General features: G+C 45.4%; 2 protein-coding genes across 4 annotated transcripts in view; both read left to right on the top strand.

The window, feature by feature from the left end:
- Positions 1–523: 523 nt before the first annotated feature.
- Positions 524–13463, top strand: GARIN1B (golgi associated RAB2 interactor 1B). The gene is made up of 6 exons (XM_060157568.1): positions 524–772; positions 1877–2061; positions 3024–3276; positions 7593–7714; positions 10337–10383; positions 13297–13463. Exons 1-6 carry the CDS (start codon positions 524–526, stop codon positions 13461–13463), a joined length of 1023 nt encoding a protein of 340 aa, XP_060013551.1.
- An 8217-nt stretch (positions 13464–21680) lies between these two features.
- CALU (calumenin) overlaps positions 21681–25555 on the top strand; it is a 28329-nt gene continuing 24454 nt past the window's right edge. The window contains exon 1 of one of the 3 annotated variants that reach the window (XM_060156745.1): positions 21681–21791. The gene's annotated coding sequence lies outside the window, so the exon portion shown is untranslated. The remainder of the gene's footprint in view (positions 21792–25555) is intronic. The other 2 variants (XM_060156744.1, XM_060156743.1) reach the window with 2 other exon arrangements.

Below are 25555 nucleotides of genomic sequence, written 5' to 3'. Positions count from 1 at the left end.
AGAAACAGCAAAGGCTACTGCAGATAAACCAGGGTATGTGGGGCCCACATGGTACAAAGCTCAGGAAGGCTGGGTTTTAAATTGACAACAGCCTTTAAAACTCTTTGGGGAAAAAAAAATAAATAAATAAGAAAACTCTGGGGGTAGTCGCATTCAGAGTAAGGGAGGGTTGAAAGGCAGGGAGGGTATTTTCCTTTTAGAAGCAGAAGGAGATTCCTAACAGCCTTCCTTCTTTGCTTTGTGCCTGGTTCAGTACTTTCTTAGCAAGTTCTGGGGGAGCTCAGGTCCTGAGAAGGGCTGGGGCCTGTCAGGGCACTAAACAAGCTGTGAAAGCACCCTGGAGGAAAAGGGAGGCTCCTCTGCATTTCCCTTTCCTGCAGGCCTGCCCTGGTTTTTCATGATGTCATCCATTCATCATTGTGATCTGATTGGTGGTCCCAGGCCTTGGCCAGCTGCCCAAGGCCAGAAGGGAAGAGAGAGATCCCAGGACAAATGCGCAGCAGGCCCCTGAGCATGTGCGGAAATGCTGTCATCAGTTCCACATAGAAAGACTTGGAACAAATCGAAGAAGGCAGTCAAAGTCACAAGATCCTATCCAACCTTCCCTTCCCTGAATGCCTGGGAAGAATTCAGGGGCCTCTTTCCTGTGGATAGGGAACCAAATCCTGGAGTGGGCCTGGGTGTGGAGGAGGGACTGCTCTGCCAGAGGGTTCATTCTCCAGAATTCAACCTGTTTCCTGAATCAGTGGTGTTTGAAAGCAACTTTGTCCAGGTACTCTTGGGCCGCTCAGAATGGCACTCCTTGATTCCTCTAAATCTGTTCCCACAATGTGACGGAGAGTCTGTCCCTGGAACTGGAGTGGAGTGACAACTGAGGCAAAGAGAGGAACCTGAGGCAAGGCTACCCCATCTGACCCTGGCTTTGCAGAGCTCCGGATAGGTTTTCTCCTGCAGTCACTCTGGGGAGAGAGGTCAAGTGTTGTCTGCTCTGAGTGGAGGATTTGGTAGCTTCCTCCCTCAATTTACTTCCTTCTCCAGGCTGTCAGCTCAAAGCAGATGAACAAAGAGGCAGTAAAATGAGCTGCCCTTTGAGGGTTCAGAACAGAAATGTTGGTGGGTGAAAGAATAGGAGCTGGACGCCCGGAGAGATCTGGGCTCAGAGTCCGGTCCACTGCTTTCTTATCAGGAGGTGTCATCAGGAAGGTGACCTGCACACCCTGAATCCCAGTTTCCTCTATTGTAATAAGGGTGGGACTGACCTGGCTGTTCCATGAAACACAGGAGGCAAAGGCCTTAGTGCAACGGCACTCAGTGCATTTTTGTTTCCTTGTCTGGGCTCCCCTCAGGCCAGATGGAACCCAGAATAAACAGAACTTGGAAGTTACAGGGACCTGACAGTGCAGAAAAGGTGCAGGAGATAATAGGGCCCCTCAAGAAAGGGCCAAAGGACAGGTTCTTCAAAGAAAATCCAGGAAACAGTCTGGGGAGGATTCACAGAAGTGTGACACACGTCAAGGAACTCTTGTGGGCAATTGCTAATAGTAGGTAAAGTAAATACTGGTACAGTTGTTTAACCAATATAGGTTAAACTGTGGTTCCCAACAAGCGATGATTTTGCCCCTGCCACCAGGGGGCATTTGGCAATGTCCGAAGACATTTGGGGTTATCGCAATTTGTATGGAGGGAGGGTGGAGATTGCTCCTGGCATCTGTTGGGCAGAGGCCATGGACGCTGCTAAATATCTTACCGTGCACAGGACAGCTCCTCCCCCAAGCAAAGAATTATCCAGCCCAAAATGTGAATGGTGCCTCTCGCCTAAAGCATACTGCTGCTGCTGCCAGTGCTCAGACTGTGCCCTGGGGGTGCTGCTTTGCAGGTCAAAAAGAGCAGGAACTGGATAGGCATCTACAAAGCCTCCAACACCATGGCCCTTGGGGTGACCTCCTCTGTGCCCTGCCTGCCTCTTCCCAACATCCTCTTCATGGCCAACGTCAAATGGCACCATGGGCAGAGCCAGACATGGAACCAACCAACTACAGCCCCCAAGATCATCCTGAAGAGGTCAGCATCCTGAAGGGGGGCAAAGGGGGGCCATAAAGTGGACAGGAGTGAGGGCCAGTCTACACGCCCGCTTTCCTTCTCGCTGCATTCACTGCACTGAATTCTTAGGAAATCTCTCCACTTGGGGCCAAGGGCAAGGAAGCCAGGCAGTCTGGCAGATGAAGCACTGGCTGGGAGATGCAGGTTCTAGTCCTTATGCAACTAACTAGACTCAAATAATTTTTGAGTCACAGGTTACTTACTGCATTGCAGTCTTCCTACTGGTAAAGTGAGTGGAGCGAAGTCTCACTTGGAGCTGTAACATTACGCTTGTCGGGGATGAAACGGCCCTTTTAGATGTTTGAGCCTCTTCTGTAGGATATCTCAGGAATCTCTAGATATTCCCAGAAGCCCAAGTAAACCCTTCATTGCTCCATGCTGCTTCAGTGATAGACCTTTCCATTATGTTCTAGGTACACCTATGGCAAGTACAGCCCAGACCCAGCTGACTAATACTAGATCCAAAGCCAGCTCCTTGAATCTTAGCTCCTTTGGGAGGAGTAATGGAGGCATTGAGGTCAATGAATGGACAAGCTGGACAGTGGGACCCAGCTCCTGTTGTGCTCTCAAGAAGGAAATTGAAAAGCCCTATGATCCCAGCTACCTTACTCCCGGGCTGTCCCTCTCAAGCAGGATCCAGGGAACACCAGCATGAGAATCATGGCAGGATGGGTAGAGGTTAGAATGCAGATTCCAGGGGCTCACCCCAGACCTACTGAATCTGAAACTTTGGGGTTATCTTGAGGCGTCTGCATTTTAAACAAGCTCCCCAGGTGAATCTGATCTCCCCAAAGTTTGAGCACCACTGTGCTAAGCATTCTCTCTCCTACCCACCAAAGCCTCAGTTCTGAAGGAGACACTCCTCATTTTAATGAAGATAGGGTTGGATCAGAAGCAATATGTGTCTTCCCTCACGCCTTCAGGATTCTCCCTATGAAGTTTGTGGAGCTCCAGGTCTGTGACCGCTTTCAACATGTCCTGCGGTTGAGGACAGTCACGGAGAAGATCTACTACCTAAGGCTCCACCCTGACCATCCTCAGACTGTCTTCCACTTCTGGATCCGACTGGTTCAAATTCTGCAGAAGGGCCTGTCCATCACCCCCAAAGACCCTAGGATTCTCGTCACTCACTGCCTGGTACTCAAGAACAGCTGCAGTCCCTCAGGAGACTCACAGGTAAGTGGGCACCATCGGCTCCTCCAGCCAAGGTCAGAGCTGAGCGGTAGAGCTTCAGTGAGCTGATACGGGGGCACCCTGGGAAGCCTTGCCTTAGGCCTTTTCTAACCAGCTTTACTGATTAAAATTCACCTGAGTGTACAGTTCAAATTTTTCAGTAAATGTATAGAGTTGTGCAACCATCACCACAATCCAGTTTTAGAACATTTCTGTCACCCTAAAAAATTCCCTCATGCCCATTTGCAGTCATTCCCTGTTCCTACTTTCTGCCCTAGGCAGCCACTGATCTGTCTTCAATCTCTACTCATATTTCTGAAACATTTCATATAAATGGAATCCTATAATATATAGGCTTTCGTGTCTGGCTTCTTTCACTTAGCATAAGGTTTTTCAAGTTCATCCATATCATAGCATGGGGCCAACTCTAGGGTAGAGTCACAGATTATCAATAACTTATTCCTTTCAGTTGCTGAATCGTATTCCATTGTATAGATATACCATGTTTTATCTATTCACCAGTTGATGGACATTTGGATTGTTTCCAGTCTGGGGCTATTATGAATAATGCTACTGTGGACATTTGTGTACAAGTTTTTGTATAGATGTATGTTAGGGTATGTTTTCATTTGTCATGGGTAGATTCCAAGGAATTGGAATTGCTGGGTCATATGGTAAGTTTATGTTTAAACCGGCAAATGGTATTTGTTGGGAATACCACCAGCAATGGTATTGGAATTGCTGGGTCATATGGTAAGTTTATGTTAAGGAATTGGAATTGCTGGGTCATATGGTAAGTTTATGTTTAAACCGGCAAATGGTATTTGTTGGGAATACCACCAGCAATAGTATTGTTGGGAATTCCCTGGCGGTTCAGTGGTTAGGACTCTGTTCACTGCTGAGGGCCTGGGTTCAATCCCTGGTCAGGGAACTAAAATTCCACAAGCCACACGGCCAAAAAAAACAAAAACAAAGACAAAACAATCGTATTATCTTTTTGTTTGTTTGTTTGTTTGTTTGCGGTATTCGGGCCTCTCACTGCTGTGGCCTCTCCCGTTTCGGAGCACAGGCTCCAGACGCGCGCAGGCTCAGCAGCCATGGCTCACGGGCCCAGCCACTCTGCGGCATGTGGGATCTTCCAGGACCGGGGCATGAACCCGTGTCCCCTGCATCAGCAGGCGGACTCTCAACTACTGCGCCGCCAGGGAAGCCCGGTATTATCTTTTTAATTAAAGTCATTCTAGTGGATGTGTTATGTTTTTAATTAGGGTTTCCTGTCGAGCAACTTTACGTGGGCTTATTAGTCATTTATGTATCTTCTTGGTGAAATTTCTATTCAAATCTTTCTTGAAACTTTAAAAAATATGTATCTATTTTATTTATTTATTTGGTTGTGCCAGGTCTTAGTTGAGGCAGGCCAGCTTCTTAGTTGCAGCTCGCCTGCTCCTTAGTTGTGGCATGCAAACTCTTAGCTGTGGCATGCAAACTCTTAGTTGTGGCATGCATGTGGGATCTAGTTCCCTGACCAGGGATCAAACCCAGGCCCCCTGCAGTGGAAGCGCAGAGTCTTAACCACTGGACCACCAGGGAAGTCCCTTGCCTATTTTTAAATTGATTTTTTTCTTCTTATTGAGTTGTAAGAGTTCTTTGCATATTCTGGATACAAGTCCTTTATCAGATGTATGATTTGTAAATATTTTCTCCTAGTCCATGAGTTGTCTTTTCATTTTCTTAATGATGTCTTTTGAGGAGCAAAAGTTTAAAATTTTTTTGTATTTATTTATTTTATTTATTTTTATTTTTGGCTGCATTGGGTCTTTGTTGCTGCACGCAGGCTTTCTCTAGTTGCGGTGAGCGGGGGCTGCTCTTCGTTGCAGTGCGCGGGCTTCTCATTGCGGTGGCTTCTCTTGTTGCAGAGCATGGGCTTTAGGAGCACAGGCTTTAGTAGTTTCAGCGCACGGGCTTAGTTGCTCCGCAGCGTGTGGGATCCTCCCGGACCAGGGCTTGAACCCGTGTCCCCTGCATTGGCAGGTGGATTCTTAACGGCTGCACCACCAGGGAAGCCCAAAAGTTTAAAATTTTGATGAAATGCAGTTTATCAATTTTTCCTTTTATGGATCAGGCTTTTGGTGTTGTATCTAAAAACTCTTTGTTCAACCCAAAGTCACTAAGATGTTATCCTATATTTTCTTCTAGAAGTCTAGAAGACTTAGCTCTTACATTTAGGTCTCTGGTCCATTTTGAATTAATATTTGTGCATGATGTGAGGTGGGGTACTTTTTTAAGTACTTTTTTTTTTTTTTTAGCCTGTGGATATACAACTGTCCTAGTACCATTTGTTGAAAAGCCTATCCTTTCCACATTGAATTGTCTTGGCATCTTTGCCAAAAATCAATTGACCATAAATGTAAGGCTCTATTTCTGGCTTCTCAGTTCTGTTCCATTGATTCGTTTGCCTATTCTTGTGCCAATCCCACAATGTCTTGATTAATGTAGCTTTATAGTAAGTTTTGAAATTGGGTGTTGTAAATCTTCCAATTTTGCTCTTTTTCAAATTGTTTTGGCTATTCCAGATCCTTTGCATTTCCACGTAAATTTTAGAATCAACTTGTCGATTTCTACAAAAAAAAAAAAAACGCCTGCTGGAATTTTGATAAGGACATGGAATTTATATATCAATTTAGGGGAATTGCCATCTTGACAATATTGAGTCTTTTAATACATGTATACCGAATGTCTTTCTATTTATGTCAATCTAATTTCCCTTAGCAATGTTTTGTAGCTTTCAGTTTACAAGTTCTACACTTCTTTTGTTCAATATATTCCTAAGTATTTGATTGCTGTTGATATTATTGTGAATGGAAGTGTTTTCTTAATTTAATTTTTGCATCAGTCATTGAAAATGTACAGGAATACAACTGGTTTTTGTGTATTAATCTTGTTTATTAGTTGTAGTACTTTTTGTGGATTCCTTGGGATTTTCTACATATGTGCATACATTCATGTCATCTGCGAATAAAGACAGCTTAACTTCATTTCCAGTTTGGATCCATTTATTTGTTTATTGCCTTATTGCATTAGTTAGAACCTTCAGTACAATGTTTAATAGAAGTAGCAAAAGTAGAAATCCTTGCCTTGTTCCTGGTATTAGGGGAAAAACATCCAGTCTTTTATTAAGCATGATGTTAACCATGGGATTTTTGTAGATGCCCTTTATAAGGTTCAGGAAATTCCCTTCTATTCCTTGTTTATTGAGAATTTTTATCATGAGTGGGTATTAAATTTTGTCAGATGCTTTTTCTCCATCTGCTGAGATGATCACATATTTTGTCCTTTATTCTATTAATATAGTATATTACATTAATTCACTTTTAGATGTTAAACCAGCCTTGTGTTCCTGCAATAAATTCCATTTGGTTACGGTGTGTATGATCCTTTTTATATATTACTGGATCTGGTTCACTAGCATTTTGTTAAGGAGTTTTGCATCTATGTTCATTAGAGATATTGGTCTGTAGTTTTCTTGTGATAGCCTGGCTTTGGTATCAGGATAATACTCACCTTACTGAGTAATTTGGGAAGTGTTCCCTCCTCTATTTCTGAGTTTGTGACGATTGGTGTTACTACTTCTTTTAATATTTGATAGAATTCAGGGAAGCCACCTGGGCCTTTTTGCCCCAGGCCTTATAGTATAATGAACAGAAGCCTGACTTGAGTTACAACACAAAATCCATGAAGGCCGAGATTTTTATCTGTTTTCATCACTTCGATTCCCCAGTGCCTGGCATGTAGTTGATATTCAATAAATATTGAATGGCTATGAGCAGTGTGCACAACTGGGGCATCTGTGGGGTATCACAGGCAACAGGAAAAAAGGCAGTTTTACTCTGGCATAAAAAGTAGCTCAACGTAGGATATTTCTTAGAGAAATGAATTTGAAAAACATTAAATTCCTACAATAAACATTTAATCCCCTTCCATTTAAATATAAAACCAAGTAGCATAAGCTTTATTAAAGTTTATATTAATAGGCTATTCAATAACATATTAAGGTATGTTAATAAGAATAGCTTATCTACTAAATTATGTTTAAAGTTTTCAGGGACAATGTTATTCTTGGGACACCAAAGGATATTTATAACAGTACGGGGGTATAAACAAACAGATATGGCCTCAGAATTGCCTCTCTGTGCAGTTGGCATGGCTCTGTCTGATAGGACAGCTGAGTTCTAATCTTTAGGGTCTGGACCATGATATTAGGAAAATGCAGAGACGCTGAGAACTTAACCACCTGGTTTTGCTTTTTTTCCTCCATCTAGTTAGTGCGGAAGAAACTCCAAGCCTCCCAGCCCAGCGAGAGCCTCACGCAGCTGATGGCCAAGGGGGAGAGTGAGGCCCTCTCTCAGATTTTTGCCGACTTGCACCAGCACAACCAGTTCAGGTACATGCCTCAAATCCAGCCATCATGACGTTCCAGATGGTCTGCGCTGGGAGATCCAGAAACCAAGTTATCTTGGTTAATGGGCACAGGGAGGTGCATGAAGTATTGCCCCTCAGTATCCAGTCTGTATTCTTGACTCAGGGCAACCTTTTCCTGGTCTCTTTGCCTAATTCTCCTTCTCCACAAGCATCGTGGGCTTGACCCCAGAGGAGGAATTTTATAAAAAATGGAAAGTAGCTTCTTCAATATTACGAATAAATTAGTAACACAGGTGGAAAAGTAAAACCTAATTTCTAAACTAGTTTCTAGTCCTACAGAAAAGTAATCAAAACGTTGTTTAAAATGTCATCATCTGTCACTGGGTTCCGTTACCTACTTACCTGGCCTCTGCTTGAACTTTATGGAGCTTCTATAGTCACTTTTTTTTTTTAACGTTTTCTGGAAAGCTCCCTCATGCAGGCCTGTCTTCTCCATGCCTGAGGAAATGTCCTTACATGTACAGATGACTAAGGGTTGCGTCTTAAGACTGGTTGGTATGAGAGAGACAGAGGTCGAGAGCACTTAGACCACAGGGCACCACGGCCAGAGAGCAAAGATAAAATGGGAACCGGGGTCCTAGTGAACTTGATTTGTGGTGTCAAAGAAAAGGAAGAACAGAAAAAAATTAGTAAATGTCACCAGAAGAGAAAAACGAGGTGTCAGAGAGAAGGAGATTTTTGTCGTAACAGGGACCAGCAACTCAGAGACAGAATTTAAAAAAAGAAAGTTTTCTTTGTGAATGCCAGTAATAAACTGAAAACCAGGAGAGCTCAGAGGATGCAATCTCTCATAATGGGTAAGAGCTCACACAACCCTGGGCCCAAGTCACCACTCTGACTATGAGCCCTTGGGGACATATTGCTTAACTCTGCTGGGCCTCGGTTTTTACACCTATAAAGTAGAAATTGCGGTACTGCCAACCTCAAGCAGATCGTGTCAGGATTAAATGAGCTCACGTGCATCAAGTGCTCGGCCCATCCTCAGCAAATTTACAGGAGGATGTAATAAACTCTCAATTAATATTAACTTGCAGGGGATTCCCTGGCGGTCCTGTGGTTAGGACTCTGTGCTCTCACTGCCGAGGGCCCGGGTTCAGTCCCTGGTCGGGGAACTGAGATCCCGCAAGCTGCGAGGCACGGCCAAAAAGAAAAAAATTAGCTTGTATTTTTAATTCTAACTTGAGCTGGAAGTAGAAAAACTATTAACACAAGAAAAAGACTTGTTAGTTGCCCGCTGTTAAAGAATTTATACTGGGGTTGTCACTCTGTATATCATACAGAGATCTGTAATGAAGGAAGATGTAAGATGGTAAGATGTCACATTGCTGAGCTGGAGAGCCCTGGACTCTAATGGAGGAAGATATTTGATATCTAATAGCGAGATATTTTGACTGTCTTAGAATGTTAACTTACAGATTTTCTTTATTACTCTGGGAAGGACGGCTTCTGTTTATACCTCACTGGTCACAATTCAGTCACATGGCCACACCCAGCTGCAAAGGAGGCTGGGAAATGCAGCCTCCATTCCACATAGCCATGGGTCCAACACAAAATTAGATGTTCTGCCCCGGAGGGAGAAGGGAAAAGGGCATGCTCGGGACCTACTGGCAATCTCTGGCACAGACAGCTTTTAATATCTCCAGGAGGTCAGAGGAGTCAAAGACCTGAAGGAGAAACATGCACAAGCCAGTTAAAGGGTGGAGAAAGCTGTGCAGGGTAAGGCAACAAATGAGGCTTCGCCCTGAGGAAGAAGCTTGGTGAGTGCAGAGAAAGGGAAGGAAGGCCAGTAGGGAAGTGGGGATGGTGGTAGGACGACATACGTAGAAGTGGGCAGGGACCAAGCCAGGCAGGGGCTGGGAAGCCATGCGAATGGATTTAGGCTTTAAGTGTAATGGGAGCCTTAGCAGCATTTTAAACAGGGAAGTGGCGTGATCCCATGTACATTTTAAAAAGGTCATGCTGGCTGTTGCAGTGACAGTGATTTGAAGAGAGGGAGGCTAGGTGTGGAGGGACCAGCCAGGGAGCTATGGCAACTGAATCTGGGCTGTCATGTACAAGACGGATCAGAGGGATGTGAGAAACAGGGAACATTGAATTTTTGCTTCCTTGTCTCAATAATTGCTTTGTACAGACATTTAGTTTCTTCTCTTTAATTTTTCAGCATGAAGCCCCGAGTGATGATTTTTCTCCTCATTTAGGCAGGTTCTAGTCTGGTTGCGGTTATAGCAGTTTTTGCACGTTGGCAGCAACATGCAATGTACAGCAAATAAAATAAATGGCCAAGACGCAGGACCAAACAGATGGAGTCACACCCACTCCACCTCAGCAAAATCAGCAGCCTGGCTTCTGCTGCCCAAACTCCACCCCATCCCGCCTCCCCCTTCCCTATTTTTTCTTCTGCTACTTTAATATGCGTCACACCCACCCAATATAGTCACAGCTGGCCTTTTTCACATTTATATCTGCCTCTAAAGCTTTTGTTGCATCAGGAAAAATATAACTGGAAACAAGATTTAAAATGAGAGTTTCATGCTCTATTCTTTTCCTTTTGATTTCCATTTTCTTGATCCTGAAATGGCTGGAGTTCCAGGAGCAGCAGAAAGACAGAGAAAAAAAAGGACAGTCCAGGTAACGGAGGGCACGGGGCACCCTTGTCTCGGGGAATTTTCTGCTCTGCAGATATAGGAGTAAGATTGCCTCTAGTACCCCACCCCAACTTTCCTGGTGCTGTCAGGGTTGCCGTCATCCTCCTGTACCTTAGGTTGAGTTCCTCCGGGATCTTTGGCCACCATAGTCAATTTGGCATCAAATCCTATTAATTCCTTTCTTTCAAATGTTTCTTATATTCTTTACTTCATTTCTACTCCCACAGATCCCACCCTAGTCCACTTTATCATCTCTTGCCTGGACCACGGCAGCGATCTTCTGCTAGTTCGTTCATTCATTTATTCATTCAAAAGCATGCACTGAGCACTTGGTAAGTGCCTAACACTGTTGAAGGCTTTGGAATCACAGTGAAGAAAGACACAGCACCCCCTTCAAGGGGTTTATAATTTTTGGAGTCAGATGGGTAAGTCCCCAAATTACATAACCTCTCCTTCCAGGCAACATTCAAAGCTCAAGCCTGGGGTGCCACAGGAGCACAAAGACAGGCCTCCCTCCCTCCTCCCGGGAAGCTGTCCCAGAAGGCCTGGGGTCTGAGCTGAGTCAGAGAGGATAAGTACGAGTGGGCTGGCCAAGGCGGATGAGGCGGGGTTTCTAGGAAGAGACGCAGCGTCTGTGTGAGACAGCATGACCCATTCTGGAAACAGCAGCCCTGTTCCCGATTTATTTCTGGGTTCTAGTTTACCCCAGATCCACTCATTTTGGCATGGATGATTCTGCATGAACTTTCCCCTCGTACCCATCTCACCTGGTCACTGTCCCCTCCTCAAATGGGAGCCCTCTGACTCCTCCTGTTCTCCAGCCAAATCTTCTGCTCTGGTCAAACCTCAGCTACCCTTCCCCATGCCTTATTCATCCCCCTCTCCTCCCTTCCTCCTGATGCCACCCTAAATCCTACCTAACCTTTCAGGTCCACTCACGACACCTTCCTGCCCAGACAAATCTCTCCTTGGTCATAACCTCTCTTATACAACATACTATCCCTGATTGTTTCATAGGCTTAAGTCTTGTTTCTTCAACCAATACTAAATTTTTCTGGTGCCTCTGAATTTCTACAGTGGCAAGCACAGGGCTGGGAACACAATAGGAGCTCAATAAATATTTGTGCACCACACCACTAAGAAATTATTCCTCCAAATTGGCTCAGGAGGCACTCAGAATATTATGTTATATTTAGAGATTTAGAGGAATGTGTAGATCCCAGAGGAGCTGTGCCAACTTTTATCCAAACCAGGGGTTGCAGCTCAAACATCTGCAGGGGGTATAGAGGAGTAAATAGTCTAAGTGTCATAGATATAAGAAATGGCTGGGTTTTCTCTCAACTCTATCATTGGTAAAACAACAGCTGGGCTGACACTTGGTTTCAGCATTGAGGAGACAATAGGGAATGGTGGGGATAGTGGCACGAAAAAGTGAACGTTTCAATTAAAGCTTCAACTAATTGTTGCCACGCTGCAACACAAGCCTGGGGTTGCCAGATACTCTGATTTTTCAAGAAAAAACAAAAATCTGAATTTTTATATCACATACCCCCCCCTCCCCACTTCATAAAATACTAAAGTACAGTACAGGCCAACACTTAGTGGGCAAACAAAAGGTATCCACAGACCAAAGTGAGCCCGGAGGCTGCCAGTTCACAACCCCTGTTCTATATGGTAAATAGAGCTGATTGCTGGCCCATGTTTTCTCCAAGTCTAGAAGTGCTTTCTCATATTATGTGACTGCTAATACAATGGTGATTCATTAATTAATGTTTTTCCACATACATTCAAACACAGACACACACACACACACATACACACACATACACTCAAAACATACCGCATGAGATTAGAGTTGAAGAAGACAGAAATAGAGAATATTTCAAACTTATTTCTAGGATTTGAGAGAACAGCTAGAATTTCAGACTCATAGGCCATCTGTGTCGTGGGAACTGTTGTTCCCAAGATGCCCCTAGGCTGATTTCAATTAATCATCTTGGGGTGTCCTCAGGACCCTGCTCTTTCCTCGGAGCTGAAGGAACCCCTCTTTTCTCTTCGGGCGAGGTAGTGTATCCTTTCAGTTTGGAAGGACAGTCACACCCCAGCCTCTTGGAACTTCTGGATGACGAGAGAGAGAGAGAGAGAGAGAGAGAGAGAGAGAGAGAGAGCGCGAGAGAGCGAGAGAGCGCGGGCGCTACATTTGGAAAAGCCAGTGTCCCCAAGCTTACCTGTGTAGTTGAATCTTTCAACTCCCGATCAGTGGGCGGTGTGACCTATCACAGTGCTTCCCAAACTTTCATGTGCAAATGATCCCCTGAGGATCTTGTTAATATGCAGATTCTGATTCAGTGGGTCTGGGTGGACCTGTGACTGCATTTTTCACATGCTCTAGGTGATGCCGAGGCTGCTTCGTTGCAAGCCACCCTTTGAGTAGCTGAAGCCAAGTGGACCAGAAACAGGCTCTGGCTTCAGGCCATCTGGGTTCAAGGCCATTGCCAGTTCAGCTAGCTGAATCTCCTAGGGAAATTCACTTGGTTAACCTCTCCAAGCCACGTTGGTTGCCTCCTTTTACTGGTACTGCCTTGTTCACATGACGTAGTGGTAAAAACACGGGCTCTGTTGCCTGGTTATCTGGCCTTGAATTCTGGCCTTGCCGCGTCATTTTGTGACCACAGGTAAGTGACTTAAACTTGCTGGGCCTCAGAATCCTCATGCAGCAAATGGGGACTGTGGCAGCACTGACCTCTCGGGGGTGGTTGTGAGTATTAAAAGAGCATTGACGCCTGTAACTGTTTGGAACAGTGCCTGGCCCGTAATAAGCACCTCGCAAATGTTGGCTGGCCTCTGTGAGAGTGCTCTGTGAATTAAAGTACACAAATGCATTCCCTTTTTGACCTGGAAAAAAACCGTCCCAGCGAAGGCTCCATCCCTTGCACCCGTGACCTCAGTTGGAGGGAGTCGTTCACGTATGGAGAGTGGGAAAGAGAGAACCCCACTGGGCTGCAGCCCCCCTCACTCCTCAGCACTCTGGCAGCCTCCGCCGGCCCCAGCTGGTACCACTCATAGGTACGGTGATGGGATTAATCCAGCTGCCTTCCTGGGACAGGCCTGGAATTCTACCTCAGGTCTGGGTTCAGGTCCTAGGGTCCTGGGGATAATTCCAGGAGGCTGTGGGGTGGGAGTGGGGGGCCTCTTTCTTTCTCTTTTTTTAAATTATTATTTTATTTTTTAATAAATAAATTTATTTATTTATATTTGGCTGTGTTGGGTCTTTGTTGCTGCGCGCGGGCTTTCTCTAGTTGCGGTGAGCGGGAGCTACGCTTCGTGGTGGTGCGCGGGCTTCTCATTGCGGTGGCTTCTCTCGTTGTGGACCACGGGCTCTAGGCGCTCAGGCTTCAGTAGTTGTGGCTCGCGGGCTCTAGAGCGTAGCCTCAGTAGTTGTGGCGCACGGGCTTAGTTGCTGCGCAGCATGTGGGATCTTCCCGGACCAGGGCTCGAACCCGTGTCCCCTGCATTGGCAGGCGGATTCTTAACCACTGCACCACCAGGGAAGCCCTCAGCCCTCTTTCTTCCTGCCCTGTTCTTCTTTACCTCCAACTGGCCTGAGTGAAACCCTAAGTATGGCACCTCCAGGGCCACCAGAGGCCCCTGGGAGTTCCTGCAAGTGGCTCTGAAGGGACAGAGACTAGCAGGATGCTGTCGTCACTAGAGCTGCCTTCTCCCTGCAGTGTGGGAAGCATGAGGGTCTGCCTCTGCAGCGGGGAGGGGGGAGCTCCTTTTCCTTCCCTGAGCTCCTTGGGGGCCCCAACCTTCCACTGAGGAGAGTGGGAAGGAGCTAGGGGCCCTAGCTGGGGCCCAGCCCTTATCTTCCCAAACTCCAACCCTCATTCATCCATCCATGTATTCATTTAACAGTTATTCATTAAGTACTTCCTTTGTGCCTCTGTCTGACCAGAGAGACACCCTTAAAGAAGGTAGAAGTGGTTATATGTTTTCCAGAGTAAAGTATTATCAATAAACCGCTAACTCTTACAAGTTACCTGTTATTAATAGTTGACAATTTTAAAAATTAACAGAAGTATCTAGGTGCCCACAGAAGAGCTTTTGAGGTGTTATATCTTATGGAAAGTTTTTCGCTCCTACTCCTACAGGAAGTTCTATTTGAGCCACACTTTCACACTGGAGAGAATCTATGCAGCCCTCGCCAACGCCACTCTGCAGCATTCAGCTTTCTGAGGGACTCTATCTGGATGGAAGGGAGGAGAAAGCTGTAACTAAGGAAAAACTAGAATAATCTCACGCTGACAACATAGCCTTTCCCTGGAGAACCACTTGGGAGCATGGCTCCTGGATGAGAAGCATTATTCCAGCATCATTCCCGTCCATAACTTCATGTCCTCACCACTGCACATCACCACACCTCACCTCCGTTCCAGCACAAGAAGGCGTGCTCTCAGAAGGACCAGGACCAAGAGATGGAGAGAAGGAAGGAAAGAGAACCAGGACCAGAGGAGAGGTGGAAGAGAACAAAACGGGGGTGAAGAGGAATGTGGAGGGTGGAAATCAGAGAAGAAGGAAGATGCAGAAAAGTGGTGACAGAAAGAAACAGAAGAGAGGACAAGAGGAGTACACCTCTGAGAGGGGCCTCACCGAGCTTCTATTATCTAATTTAAAACTTGAAAGTAAGGCCATATACCAAAAGCGATATGTGTTTTCTTCTCCGCTCAGATTCCTCTGGATAAGGATGAGGAGACAGAAATGAATTCCAGCCAAAGGCTTCTCCTTAAATGTCCCTTTTTGCCAGTTTCTCTTGTTAGTCCCTCTTTTCTGATTCAAGCTTTAGACCTTCCTTAGTGCATTCCCTAACTTGAACTTGCTAGCCTGGCCCTGATGTTCCAAATGGCGGTTTGGGTTTGAGGCTGCAGAAAGGTTCCTGCAGGAGGTTGTTAAGACAAGGTCTGTGAAATAGGCGGAGTTTCTCTTTTGTGTTCAAACTTTCAAAGTTTACTATTGTCTCAGCCCTACAAACACTGGCTCACTTTCTTTTGCATATGACACCCCCTTGAAATGTTGCCATATCTTGTTAGCGCTTATTAGAGATTCCAAGGAGAAGAGACACAGGCTCAAAGCACAGGTAAATCAGAGGTTCCAGGCTCGAAGTATAGGTAAAATCAGTGGTTCACAAATTATAGATCAAGAGAGTCACTAAGGAGGGTCTGTCAGACGGCCCATGGACTGACCTCTATTTAAAATGCACAATATTTCACATTCAATAAAAACCAGACTATGAGTATTTCAGAAAAGCTACCCAACCTTCTAATTGGAAAGCTTTTTTGGATGTCTTGCTTTGATTTAGGATACCCTAGGAGGGTCTTTTTCTTCACTGGGTTTTTTTTTGAGGGGGGGGCAGTGACAAAATAACTTTTTTTTTAAACTTTTTATTTTATATTGGAGTACAGTTGATTAACAATGTTGTGATAGTTTCAGGTGATTCAGTTATACATATACATATATCTATTATTTTTCAAATTCTTTTCCCATTTAGGCTGTTACATAATATTGAGCAGAGTTCCCTGTGTTATACAGTAGGTCCTTGTTGGTTATCCATTTTAAATACAGCAGTCTGTACCTATCAATCCCACACTCCCTAACTATCCCTTCCCCCCATTCACTGAAGTGTTTTTCAGACTGAAATGGTTGGAGGGCTAAAAAGTAAGTTCCTGGACCGCCATCACTCTTGCCAAGGATGAGTTATGTCCTAATTCTTGGTGCTTTCAATATCCACATAGATGATCCTTCCCATACCCTGGTCGCTGTTACTGTCCTTCACCCTCCTCAGCCACTGACCCCCCTGATTTTACCCTAGAGTTTGTCATTAATAACTGCACCCCACCCCATTATTCCTACTCTCCAACTATGCCATCTCCTATATTTCCCTGAGTTCAATAATCCTTCAACCCCACCAATCCTGCAATCTCTTGCTCCTTCTGGGTTTTCACTATCCCTCACTCTCCTCACATCCTCAGTCCCTTCCCCTCCAGCCTAGATTCCAGAATCCATCCTGAATATTATCACTCCCTCTCAAGTACCCTCAGCACCTTTGTGTCTCTTCCACTTTATTCTACTCACCGACCAAGTCCAACTCTCCACCAACTGCACCATGCCACTAAACTTGCCTGGAGAAAAACCACATGACATACTAACCATTTTCACCTTAAAGTCATCATCTCAGGCCTCAAGAGGGTCGTCGATGTTGCCTGGAGATCATACCATGTTCCCCTCATATGTTCTCTCTGTTGAATGGCTATTTCACATCTTCTCCCTCTTTAAACCCCCCACTGCCTCCTGATGACCCAGCTTCCCATTTCACTGACAACACAGAAGCAACTGAAAGAGAACTCCAAGTTCCCACCACGATGCCTACCACTTATCTGGAATCGGACCAGTAGATCGAGTTTCTCTCCGTATTAATATAGAAGAACTGTCTCACTCTAAGCAAAGTCCAACTTTTCCCCTTTTGTACTGGATCCCATCCCATCTCCCCTTCTCAAGGACATTGCTCCAGCAACTCTCCCCTCTCCCTACATCATCAGTTTGATTCTCTCTCCTAGGTCCTTCCCATCAGTAACAAATGTGCTGGTATTTCTCCGAAACATAACTGTTATTTCTTCCATTTGAAAACATAACAAAATAAAACAAAACCTCTCTTGGCCCCTCTGCCCACTCTGCTCCCCTTTATAGTAAACTCCCTGAAAGGGTTTCCAACATCGTGCTTCACATTCTCTCTCTAACCCCTCCACTACCCCACCAAACCTGATCTTCACATTGCTAAAGCCAATGGTCAATCTCTCCTCAGCTCACTCTTAGTGCATAACATACGTGATTTCTCCTGGAAACACTTCCTTCACTTGGCGTCTAGAGCACTATGCTCTCCTCCTCCTTCACTGGCTTTTCTCCTCAGTTTCCTTTGCTACTTCATTCTCATCAACACCCCACCACCACCACCACCATCTCCAAACACTAGAAATTTCCAGGACTCAGTCTTGGGTCTCTTCTAATCAAAACACATGGTTTTATACCACACATAAACCAGTTACTCCTAAATTTATATCTCTAGTCCAGACACTGTGAGCTCTAACTGCCTACTTGACATCTCCGTTTGAATATCTAATAGGCATCTCAATATGTCCAAAACTAATCTCTCAATAGTATCCCTCAAGACTTGCTCCCCACAAGGTCTTTTCTATCCTAGTAAATACAGCTCCATTTTTTTACTTGCTCAAAACCTTGCAGTCATCCTTGACTCCTCTCTCTCCACCCCATTTCCAACCCATCAGGAAACCCTTTTACACTATTGATACTTTCAAGATATATGCACAGTCTGACCCTCCTCACTGTTTCTACTGTTACTACCTTGGACCAAGCCATCATCACCTGGATTGTTGCAAAAGCCTCCGAAGTGGGTGGCTTGTTTCTAATCTTAACCTCCTCAATCTAATGTGACCCTTTTAAAATCTTAGGTCATGTCACTTCTCTGCTCCAATGAGAAGTGGAAACCTTCCAGTGGCTTCCCATCTGTATTAGTTAAGGTAATGCTACCTCTGTAAGAGATAAACCCCGATATATCAGTGGCATAAAATAACCAACAGAAGTTCATTTCTCACACACAGAAAAGTCCAAAAAGGGTGTTCATGGAGTGGCTCTTTAACAGGACCCTGGGCTCCTTCTATCTTGTGACTTGCTATCTGCACTACACAGTTTCCAGGGTTGCCACAGAAAGAGAAAGAGCTTGGAGAATGGCATGTGGCAGGTTTGCATGGCCAGTACTGGAAGTAGTGGACATCATTTCTGCCTCTCTTCCCTTGGCCAGAGCTCAGTCACGTGGCCATGCTGTAAGGGGGCTGGGAAATGTCTAGCTGTGTCACAGGATGAAGAAGAAACAGTTTGGTAAATAATTAGCCAGTCTCTTCTACATCACTTCACTCATAGTAGCAGCTAAAGTCCTTACAATGGCCTAAAGGCCCTGCATGGTGTCCCTCTCCCCTTTACCGCCATCCCTGCTACTACCTCCCTGACCTCATGTCCTCCACTCTCCTCAGTTACTGTACCCAGCCACCCTGACTTCCTGCTGCTGCTCAAACACTCCAGCAGGCTTCAGCTCAGGGCCTTTGCCCTCGCTGTTCCCTTTCCCCGGGATGTTCTTAACCACCTTCAGATGTTCACTCACATGTCATCCTCTCTATAAGCCGTCCCTGGCCACCCTCTCAAAGACTGCAATGCCACTGCTGACAGTCCTGATACCCGCTTTTCTCCCTTCCTGCCTTATGTTATTCCGTGGTACCTATCACCACTTCTCATTCTATATATTTTGCTTTTTTATCTTGTTTATTGGCCGCATACCAGAATATGAGCACCATGAGAGAGTTTGTTCCATTGCGTTCACTGCTGTATCCCCAGTGCCTAGAACAGTGTCTTGCATACAGGAAACAATACATTCATTTGTGGAGTGAATGTTCAGCAGCACCACATGAGCAGAGTTGGGATGCTTGCAGAACACCATCAGCCTTTTGAGGCTGACATCACGATACCTGCCATAAGCAGTCCTTCAGTGCTTCTCTCAGAGACAGAATCCACAGTTAGATGGGCCTTTGATACAGCTATGGTGACACTTCTTAAGTGGGTCAGCCCTCATGTCCTTTTCCTCCTCTGCTTTCCTTCTAACTCTTGGGCTCCCATGAGGCCTAATCTGTTTTGCTCTCCTCAGAAAGCTCATGTGTTCTCATGGCTCCACCAGCTGCTGCCTGGCCAGTGACCCTAAGTATCTCCTCCAGCCTATTGGTTCTTTCTTTATCGATGTTCTGCCATCACCTTAACTCATCATGTTTTGAATTCAACGCAGTTCCCCCGTCTTCCACTCATCTAGCTCATTCTTCCAGTTTCCTATGATTACAGCTTTAATTTTTTTTTTTTTTTTTTTGTGGTACGCGGGCCTCTCACTGTCGGGGCCTCTCCCATTGTGGAGCGCAGGCTCCGGACGCGCAGGCTCAGCGGCCATGGCTCACGGGCCTAGCCGCTCTGTGGCATGTGGGATCTTCCTGGACCGGGGCACGAACCCGTGTCCCCTGCATCGGCAGGCGGACTCTCAACCACTGCGCCACCAGGGAAGCCCTACAGCTTTAAATTTTTGAATGCACCTTCTTCATTTCCTTCTTCCAAGGCGTCACTGAGTCCAGGAAATTGTTGTTCCCACTTTTAAAAGTTCCCTTGTATAGAAGTGTTCATTTGCATTTCTCTTGCTTTGCCTAGGCCAAGCCCTCATCTACAGGGAATCAGGGCTGACAGGCCCCATCTCTGGCAGAGTCCCACTAGCTTATCCAGCTTCTTCTAGGTCACTTCCAGGATGGTGGCTCTCCCACTGGGCTGCACGTCCTTGAGGGCAGGGACCGTGTCCTATTCTTTGTGGGTTCACCAGCACCTAGTGCAGTGCCTGACTTCAAGGAGGCATTTTCAAAACAGTTTTTTAAATATCTTCTGATGCAACCTATTCTATTATAGTTAACCCCTATTAGGAGATGCACCTCCCTAAAAGAACACTTTCAACCTCATTCCATCTGCCACAAAGGTACAAGCTTAGAAACCTTCAGAAGAAGACCCACAATTCCCACTGCCTTCAGCTCAGGCTCCTCAGAGCTCAGGCTCCCCCCTTCCCCCCCTTTTTTTTACATCCCTCATCCCCTACCTGACCTAAGAAGTTACCTCCTACTCTGTCCCCTGCTTGCCCTTGTTCCTCTTATTCCTTTTGCTGAATAGGGCATTCAGGAATTTCTTAGTCTAGCCTGAGTCACACCTTCTTAGGAAGCCCTCTCTGGTTGCCACCAAGGGTCAGGGCCACAACTGAATTCCCACTGGTTGTCAACCTCTCATATTTTTTTTTTTTTTTTGCGGTACGCGGGCCTCTCACTGCCGCGGCCCCTCCCGCTGCGGAGCACAGGCTCCGGACGCGCAGGCCCAGCGGCCGTGGCCCACGGGCCCAGCTGCTCCGCAGCACGTGGGATCCTCCCGGACCGGGGCACGAACCCGCGTCCCCCGCATCGGCAGGCGGACTCCCAACCACTGCGACACCAGGGAAGCCCTCAACCTCTCATCTTGATGTTTAAAGTAAACTAAGTTGCTTTGTATTTAACTCTCTCATGAGCATACTACGTGTCTCAACTGGATTTTAAACTATAGAGGCTTTATGTGCTAAGAACACAGGTTTATAGTCCATTGACATTGCAAACATAGTAGCCCTTATTTAATTTAACTTTAATTTCATGACGTGAAAATGAATGAATAAGTTAATAATTTCCTGTGTTCCTCTTCAATCAGGGACATTCTATGGGTTCCACCCATTCAGTTCACTTAACATTATTAGGCATTTACTTTGAACTGGGCAGTAAGCTCAAAGTTGTAGGTACAAAGATGAATAAAGGCAGATCTCTCCCCTGGAGCTTAGTCTGGAGGAGGACAAATGGATAAGCAGCATTATATAGCAAAATTTGGCAAAGTGTACCAAAGTTGCAAAGTGCTATGAAGGTAAATAAGGGAGGAATTACTATGCTTAGTGAGGTCAGGAAAGGCTTCTAGAGCTAACATCTAAACCGTGATTTCTGTGAACCGGGACTTCTATTGTCATTCACAAGGCAGAGAATCTGGAAAACGCCCTCACTCCTGGTTGATAATGAAAGACTGTGGAGATGTGAAAGGGCGGGCAGTTAGGAAACACCGAGATGGTGGTGGCCCGAGCGCGACACCCGAGAAGTGGTGGGAGATGAAGCCGGAGCCAGCGACTGAAGTTCTGTACGATACCCCATTTAGGCGTCAGAGCTGAAGGGAAAGGAAGGGATGGGATTATTCAATATATCAATAGTTGGCGACTGATTAATTCAGATTAATTAATTAGTCGGATTAATTCGGCCCTGGGTTCTCGTGGGCATGAAGATAATTAGGATAATTTAAGAAGCCCTATGGAGGCCGAGTCAAGCGCTGCGAACCAGGACGTGGCGCTCGGACAGCCGCGCCCACACGCCCCCCAGAGTAAGGGGCTGTGGCCCGCCAACCCCACAAGTCCAGGGACGAGAATTGGGAGGGAATCCTGTCCACGTAACTCGGCGCGCTCGCGGGGACGTGGCGCTTTCCAGCCAATCCGGACCACGAGACCGTAGGGCCAATGGCTGTCCGGGGAAGCTGTGTGTCCGCGGCGGGCTTGTTGGTGATTGGTCCGGAGGCTGCTGGCGTGGAGGACAGCGGCGGGGCGCGGAACCGCTTCCGGTTGGGCGGTGCTTGCGCGCCAGAGCTGAGCCGGTGGGTGAGTTGCAGCCGCGGCGTCCTGGGCAGTGGGCGCAACGGGGAGAGGTAAGTACCACCGTGCACGTCCCTTCGCCGCCGCCTCCCCCTTGTTCACTTTCTTTTTGTCCTCTGGGCCTCACTCCCGGCGCGGCAGGGCCTCCTTGTCTCAGGGCCCCTGTTTCTGCCAGCTCGGGGTTCCGGGGCCTGAGGCTGCTAGCGACTGCCCGACCCTCGGTGCGCAGCCTGGGTCGGAGGCCGCCGCTCGCCTTCCCTTGCGCTTGGGGAAGGGGCCTGGGTCCCTGCGAACTCCGGCTCCCGGCTTTGCGTCCTGTGGGGTACAGTTTCGTGCCTGGCTTGCTACGTTTTCTGGCCCTGGGCCCCGCCAGTCACCAAGCCCCTCATCCGAAAAGGTCACTCTTGTTTACCTCCTGAAGGTCGGAGTGCAGTCAGATAGCGGTATTGTTACAGCTCCCTGCCACTTCCCACACTTGGGCCTGCTTGTGTCCGCCAGCTCCGCCCCAGGGCCACATCCCGAGAGGACATCTGCATCTGCCAAGAAGGTCGTGTTCGCTGACTTTGAGGGTGTAGAAACAAGGGGGAAGAAAGCATGAAGACACTATGTGATTTTTTTTTTAACTCTCTATAATTTTAAAGAAAAGACGGAATATTTCGAGCTTCCATGTTTGGCCGCATGCTTCGGTCAGCGAAGGAAAGTAGTTTTAAAAGCTTCATTAAAGGATTGTATCTTTACCTTGTTTCGTTGCTTCTAGCTCCACACCCTAGTTCTGATTTTTGGCATAGTGTGTTCATCAGTAAACTTAATTCCCTACAGCTGCCCTGATTAAGAGTCGAGTGATTTGCAGTTCCAAAAAGCTGCTTTTGCATGAAGGCAAAAACCTCCCTGGGTCTCCTACTAAAACTTCAGGGCCTTTGATCTGAATTCCTAAGTGTACAAAGTCCCAGAATAGTGTCTTTGAGAGTTGAATTACATTCACTTCCTGCCTGGCATGAACCATAAAGTCTACGTTAATGAGTCAGGAATAAGGTTGCTTCTAATTTGTTTTTGTAGCTTGGAGGTAGAGAACCGTGGAATTTCTGATAAATTATTCTTTGCCATAGAATGGCACTTGACACAAGACAAATGCATGTTTGACCTCATTCAGTAGATTTAGTTAACCGGGTACCAAACGGTGGTCATCATTGAAGAATTTATGTATTGTACTACAAATGAGGGTCCAGAGGTAACCTGTAAATTGTATTTGTGTGGCGAGAGATCTGAGCTTACCTGGGCCTAATCTGAGATTTACAGGGATTCAGCGGTCTCCAATAGGATTCTTTTGAGAATCACAACTAGGAGAAACATGAGCTAACAAAGATGAATTGAGTATGCCTGAGTGGATAGTAGTACTCAGATACAGCTTTGAAATCAATTCTTAATCGTCACTGTTAATATAATCGTTTGCTTCCATTCATCCAGTGATGTGTCAAAAGATACGGCATTTTATGTACATTTCACCAGTACTGGAGATCAGTACACTGATTTTAACACAAATTTTCTCTGTGTGTGGCACACGCATGGTATAGCCAGGGATAGCCATTAGAGATGCTTGCTAGGCCTAGTTGTAGGTCCTAGTTGTAAGGTCCTAGTTCCCTGTCTTTATGAACTCTTAAATACGGATGTTGTTGATGCTGTGATTTATGTATTAGAGTTAAGACAGCTGAAATAACACTTTTCTTGTTGCTGGCTGATGGCCAGATCCGGTAAGGGGAATTGGGGGTTGGGGAGCACTGGCAGCTGGCAGGAACTTTGTTGCTCCCAAGTACAGTCCAGCTAATCCAATAAAATGTTTTGGTGTACAGAAAGTGCAAGACACTGTGTTAAGGACTATAGAGGGGAATTAATTTATATTAATTTATATTAATTTATATAGCTGAGATCCCTGCCTTCCAAAAATGTACATCTACAGAGGAGCTAAGGAGACAACTTAAGATAGCCTATGATCCTTATTGTGGAATGGTACGAACAAGTCTTATAAAAGTTGAGAGGAATGTGTGCAGATCACTTCCAGCTGGAGTGATCATAGTAGGTACGTCTTTTCATCTAGGATTTTTAAATTATATTTATTTACATTTGGCACTAAAGCAAGGATTCCCAAGCCTTTTATGCATGTTACACATGCACAGCAAATTACAACTAGAAACCAAAACTCTTGTCTCTACATTTTACATGGTATTCCTACAGTAATTAATTATGTATTGAAGTTTCATCTGCCAAAAGGAAACTTTGATTCTCCCAGAGTTTCTAAGAACTTATTTCTTAAAGGAAATTTTCTTTACTCTGTAGCAAGAAAAATTTTAAGTTTATACTGGGTTGCTTTGGTTATAGAACTAATGAAACCTAAGTAATAGTTTGTCATTCAAAGCTTTTCTTCTACAGCCAAAGTTTGCACTTTTATATACTCAACTATCTTATAAACGTATGCCCTCAATTACACAAATAATTTAATTAGGATATATTAATGAACTAGAATGAATTAGAATATATTAATGTAAATTTGTTCCATCGATCGCTAGAGAAATGTTGAATAAATGGTTTGTCATTATCATAACTTTTATCAAATCATGAAGGGTGACATTATTACTTTTTTTTTTTTTTTTTTTTGCGGTACGCGGGCCCCTCACTGTTGTGGCCTCTCCCGTTGCGGAGCACAGGCTCCGGACGCGCAGGCTCAGCGGCCATGGCTCAAGGGCCCAGCCGCTCCGCGGCATGTGGGATCTTCCCGGACCGGGGCACGAACCCACGTCCCCTGCATGGATCGGCAGGCGGACTCTCAACCACTGCGCCACCAGGGAAGCCCGACATTATTACTTTAATATGATAGTCCATTGGTGGTACTTGTACTAAAGTCTGAAAGTGAAGAATGTCAGATAGATAACCAGATACCTTTAATTCCCAGACTTTATAACCTGAGCCTTCGTATAGTTAAATTGCTGTCAGGCTCTTGCCCTCAATCCCCAATTGAAGTAGACACTTAAGCATTGAGATTCTGCTTTTGCTGCACTATAAAGGAATGCCTTTTTTTCTCCCCCCCCCTAAATATCCAACTCACAGAACTGGAATTTTACCACCACACCCATTTCTCCCACTATTAACATTGAGCAGTGGGTCTTTGTTCAACCAGAATAACTGTGGGGTCACCCGCTGTTAATGTTCTTGAGAAGTTGAATTTAATCTAGACATCTAAATTCCCCTGAAAAAACTTACTTTTAAGTGTTCTGTGACCAGTGGATTTTTATAAAAAATGATTGGGAAGGAGGGGAGAAATGGCATGAATTTAGAGCTGTCAAGCAAATTTTTGAATGGATAAAACTAATTCTTAAGGCTTATCATTGTTTTTGAAAGAAATTCAAGTCTATGCTGTTACCTTTTTTTCCTTATAAATTAACTGGAACAATTCATGAAAATAACTTTGCAGGAGACCATTATTGGTGACATGCTGCAAAAGTATGATAGTAACATGATACCTTTTCTGTTCTAGCCCTTTATTTGTGTCTCTAACATCGTGTGATGCAGTAGAAGTATAATACAAGCCATGTATGTAACTTTAGATTTACAGGTGAATATTTTAAACATGTGAAATTAATAATTTAATCCAGTACACACAAAAATACCATTCTTTTGACATAAAGTGTAACACACCACTTGTTAATTCACACTAGCCACATTTCAACTGCTTGGTAGCCACATGTAGCTAGTAGCTCTTGTCCTGGACAGTGCAGGTCTAGTTTTCTGTTTGTTCAAGAAAAAATATTAAATGTTACCCTTGGTG

This window comes from Lagenorhynchus albirostris, chromosome 8 (genome assembly GCF_949774975.1).
Source record: "Lagenorhynchus albirostris chromosome 8, mLagAlb1.1, whole genome shotgun sequence".
NCBI classification, from domain to species: domain Eukaryota; kingdom Metazoa; phylum Chordata; class Mammalia; order Artiodactyla; family Delphinidae; genus Lagenorhynchus; species Lagenorhynchus albirostris.
Note: the sequence above shows the minus strand (reverse complement) of the source record. Positions and strands in the feature narration are given on the sequence as shown.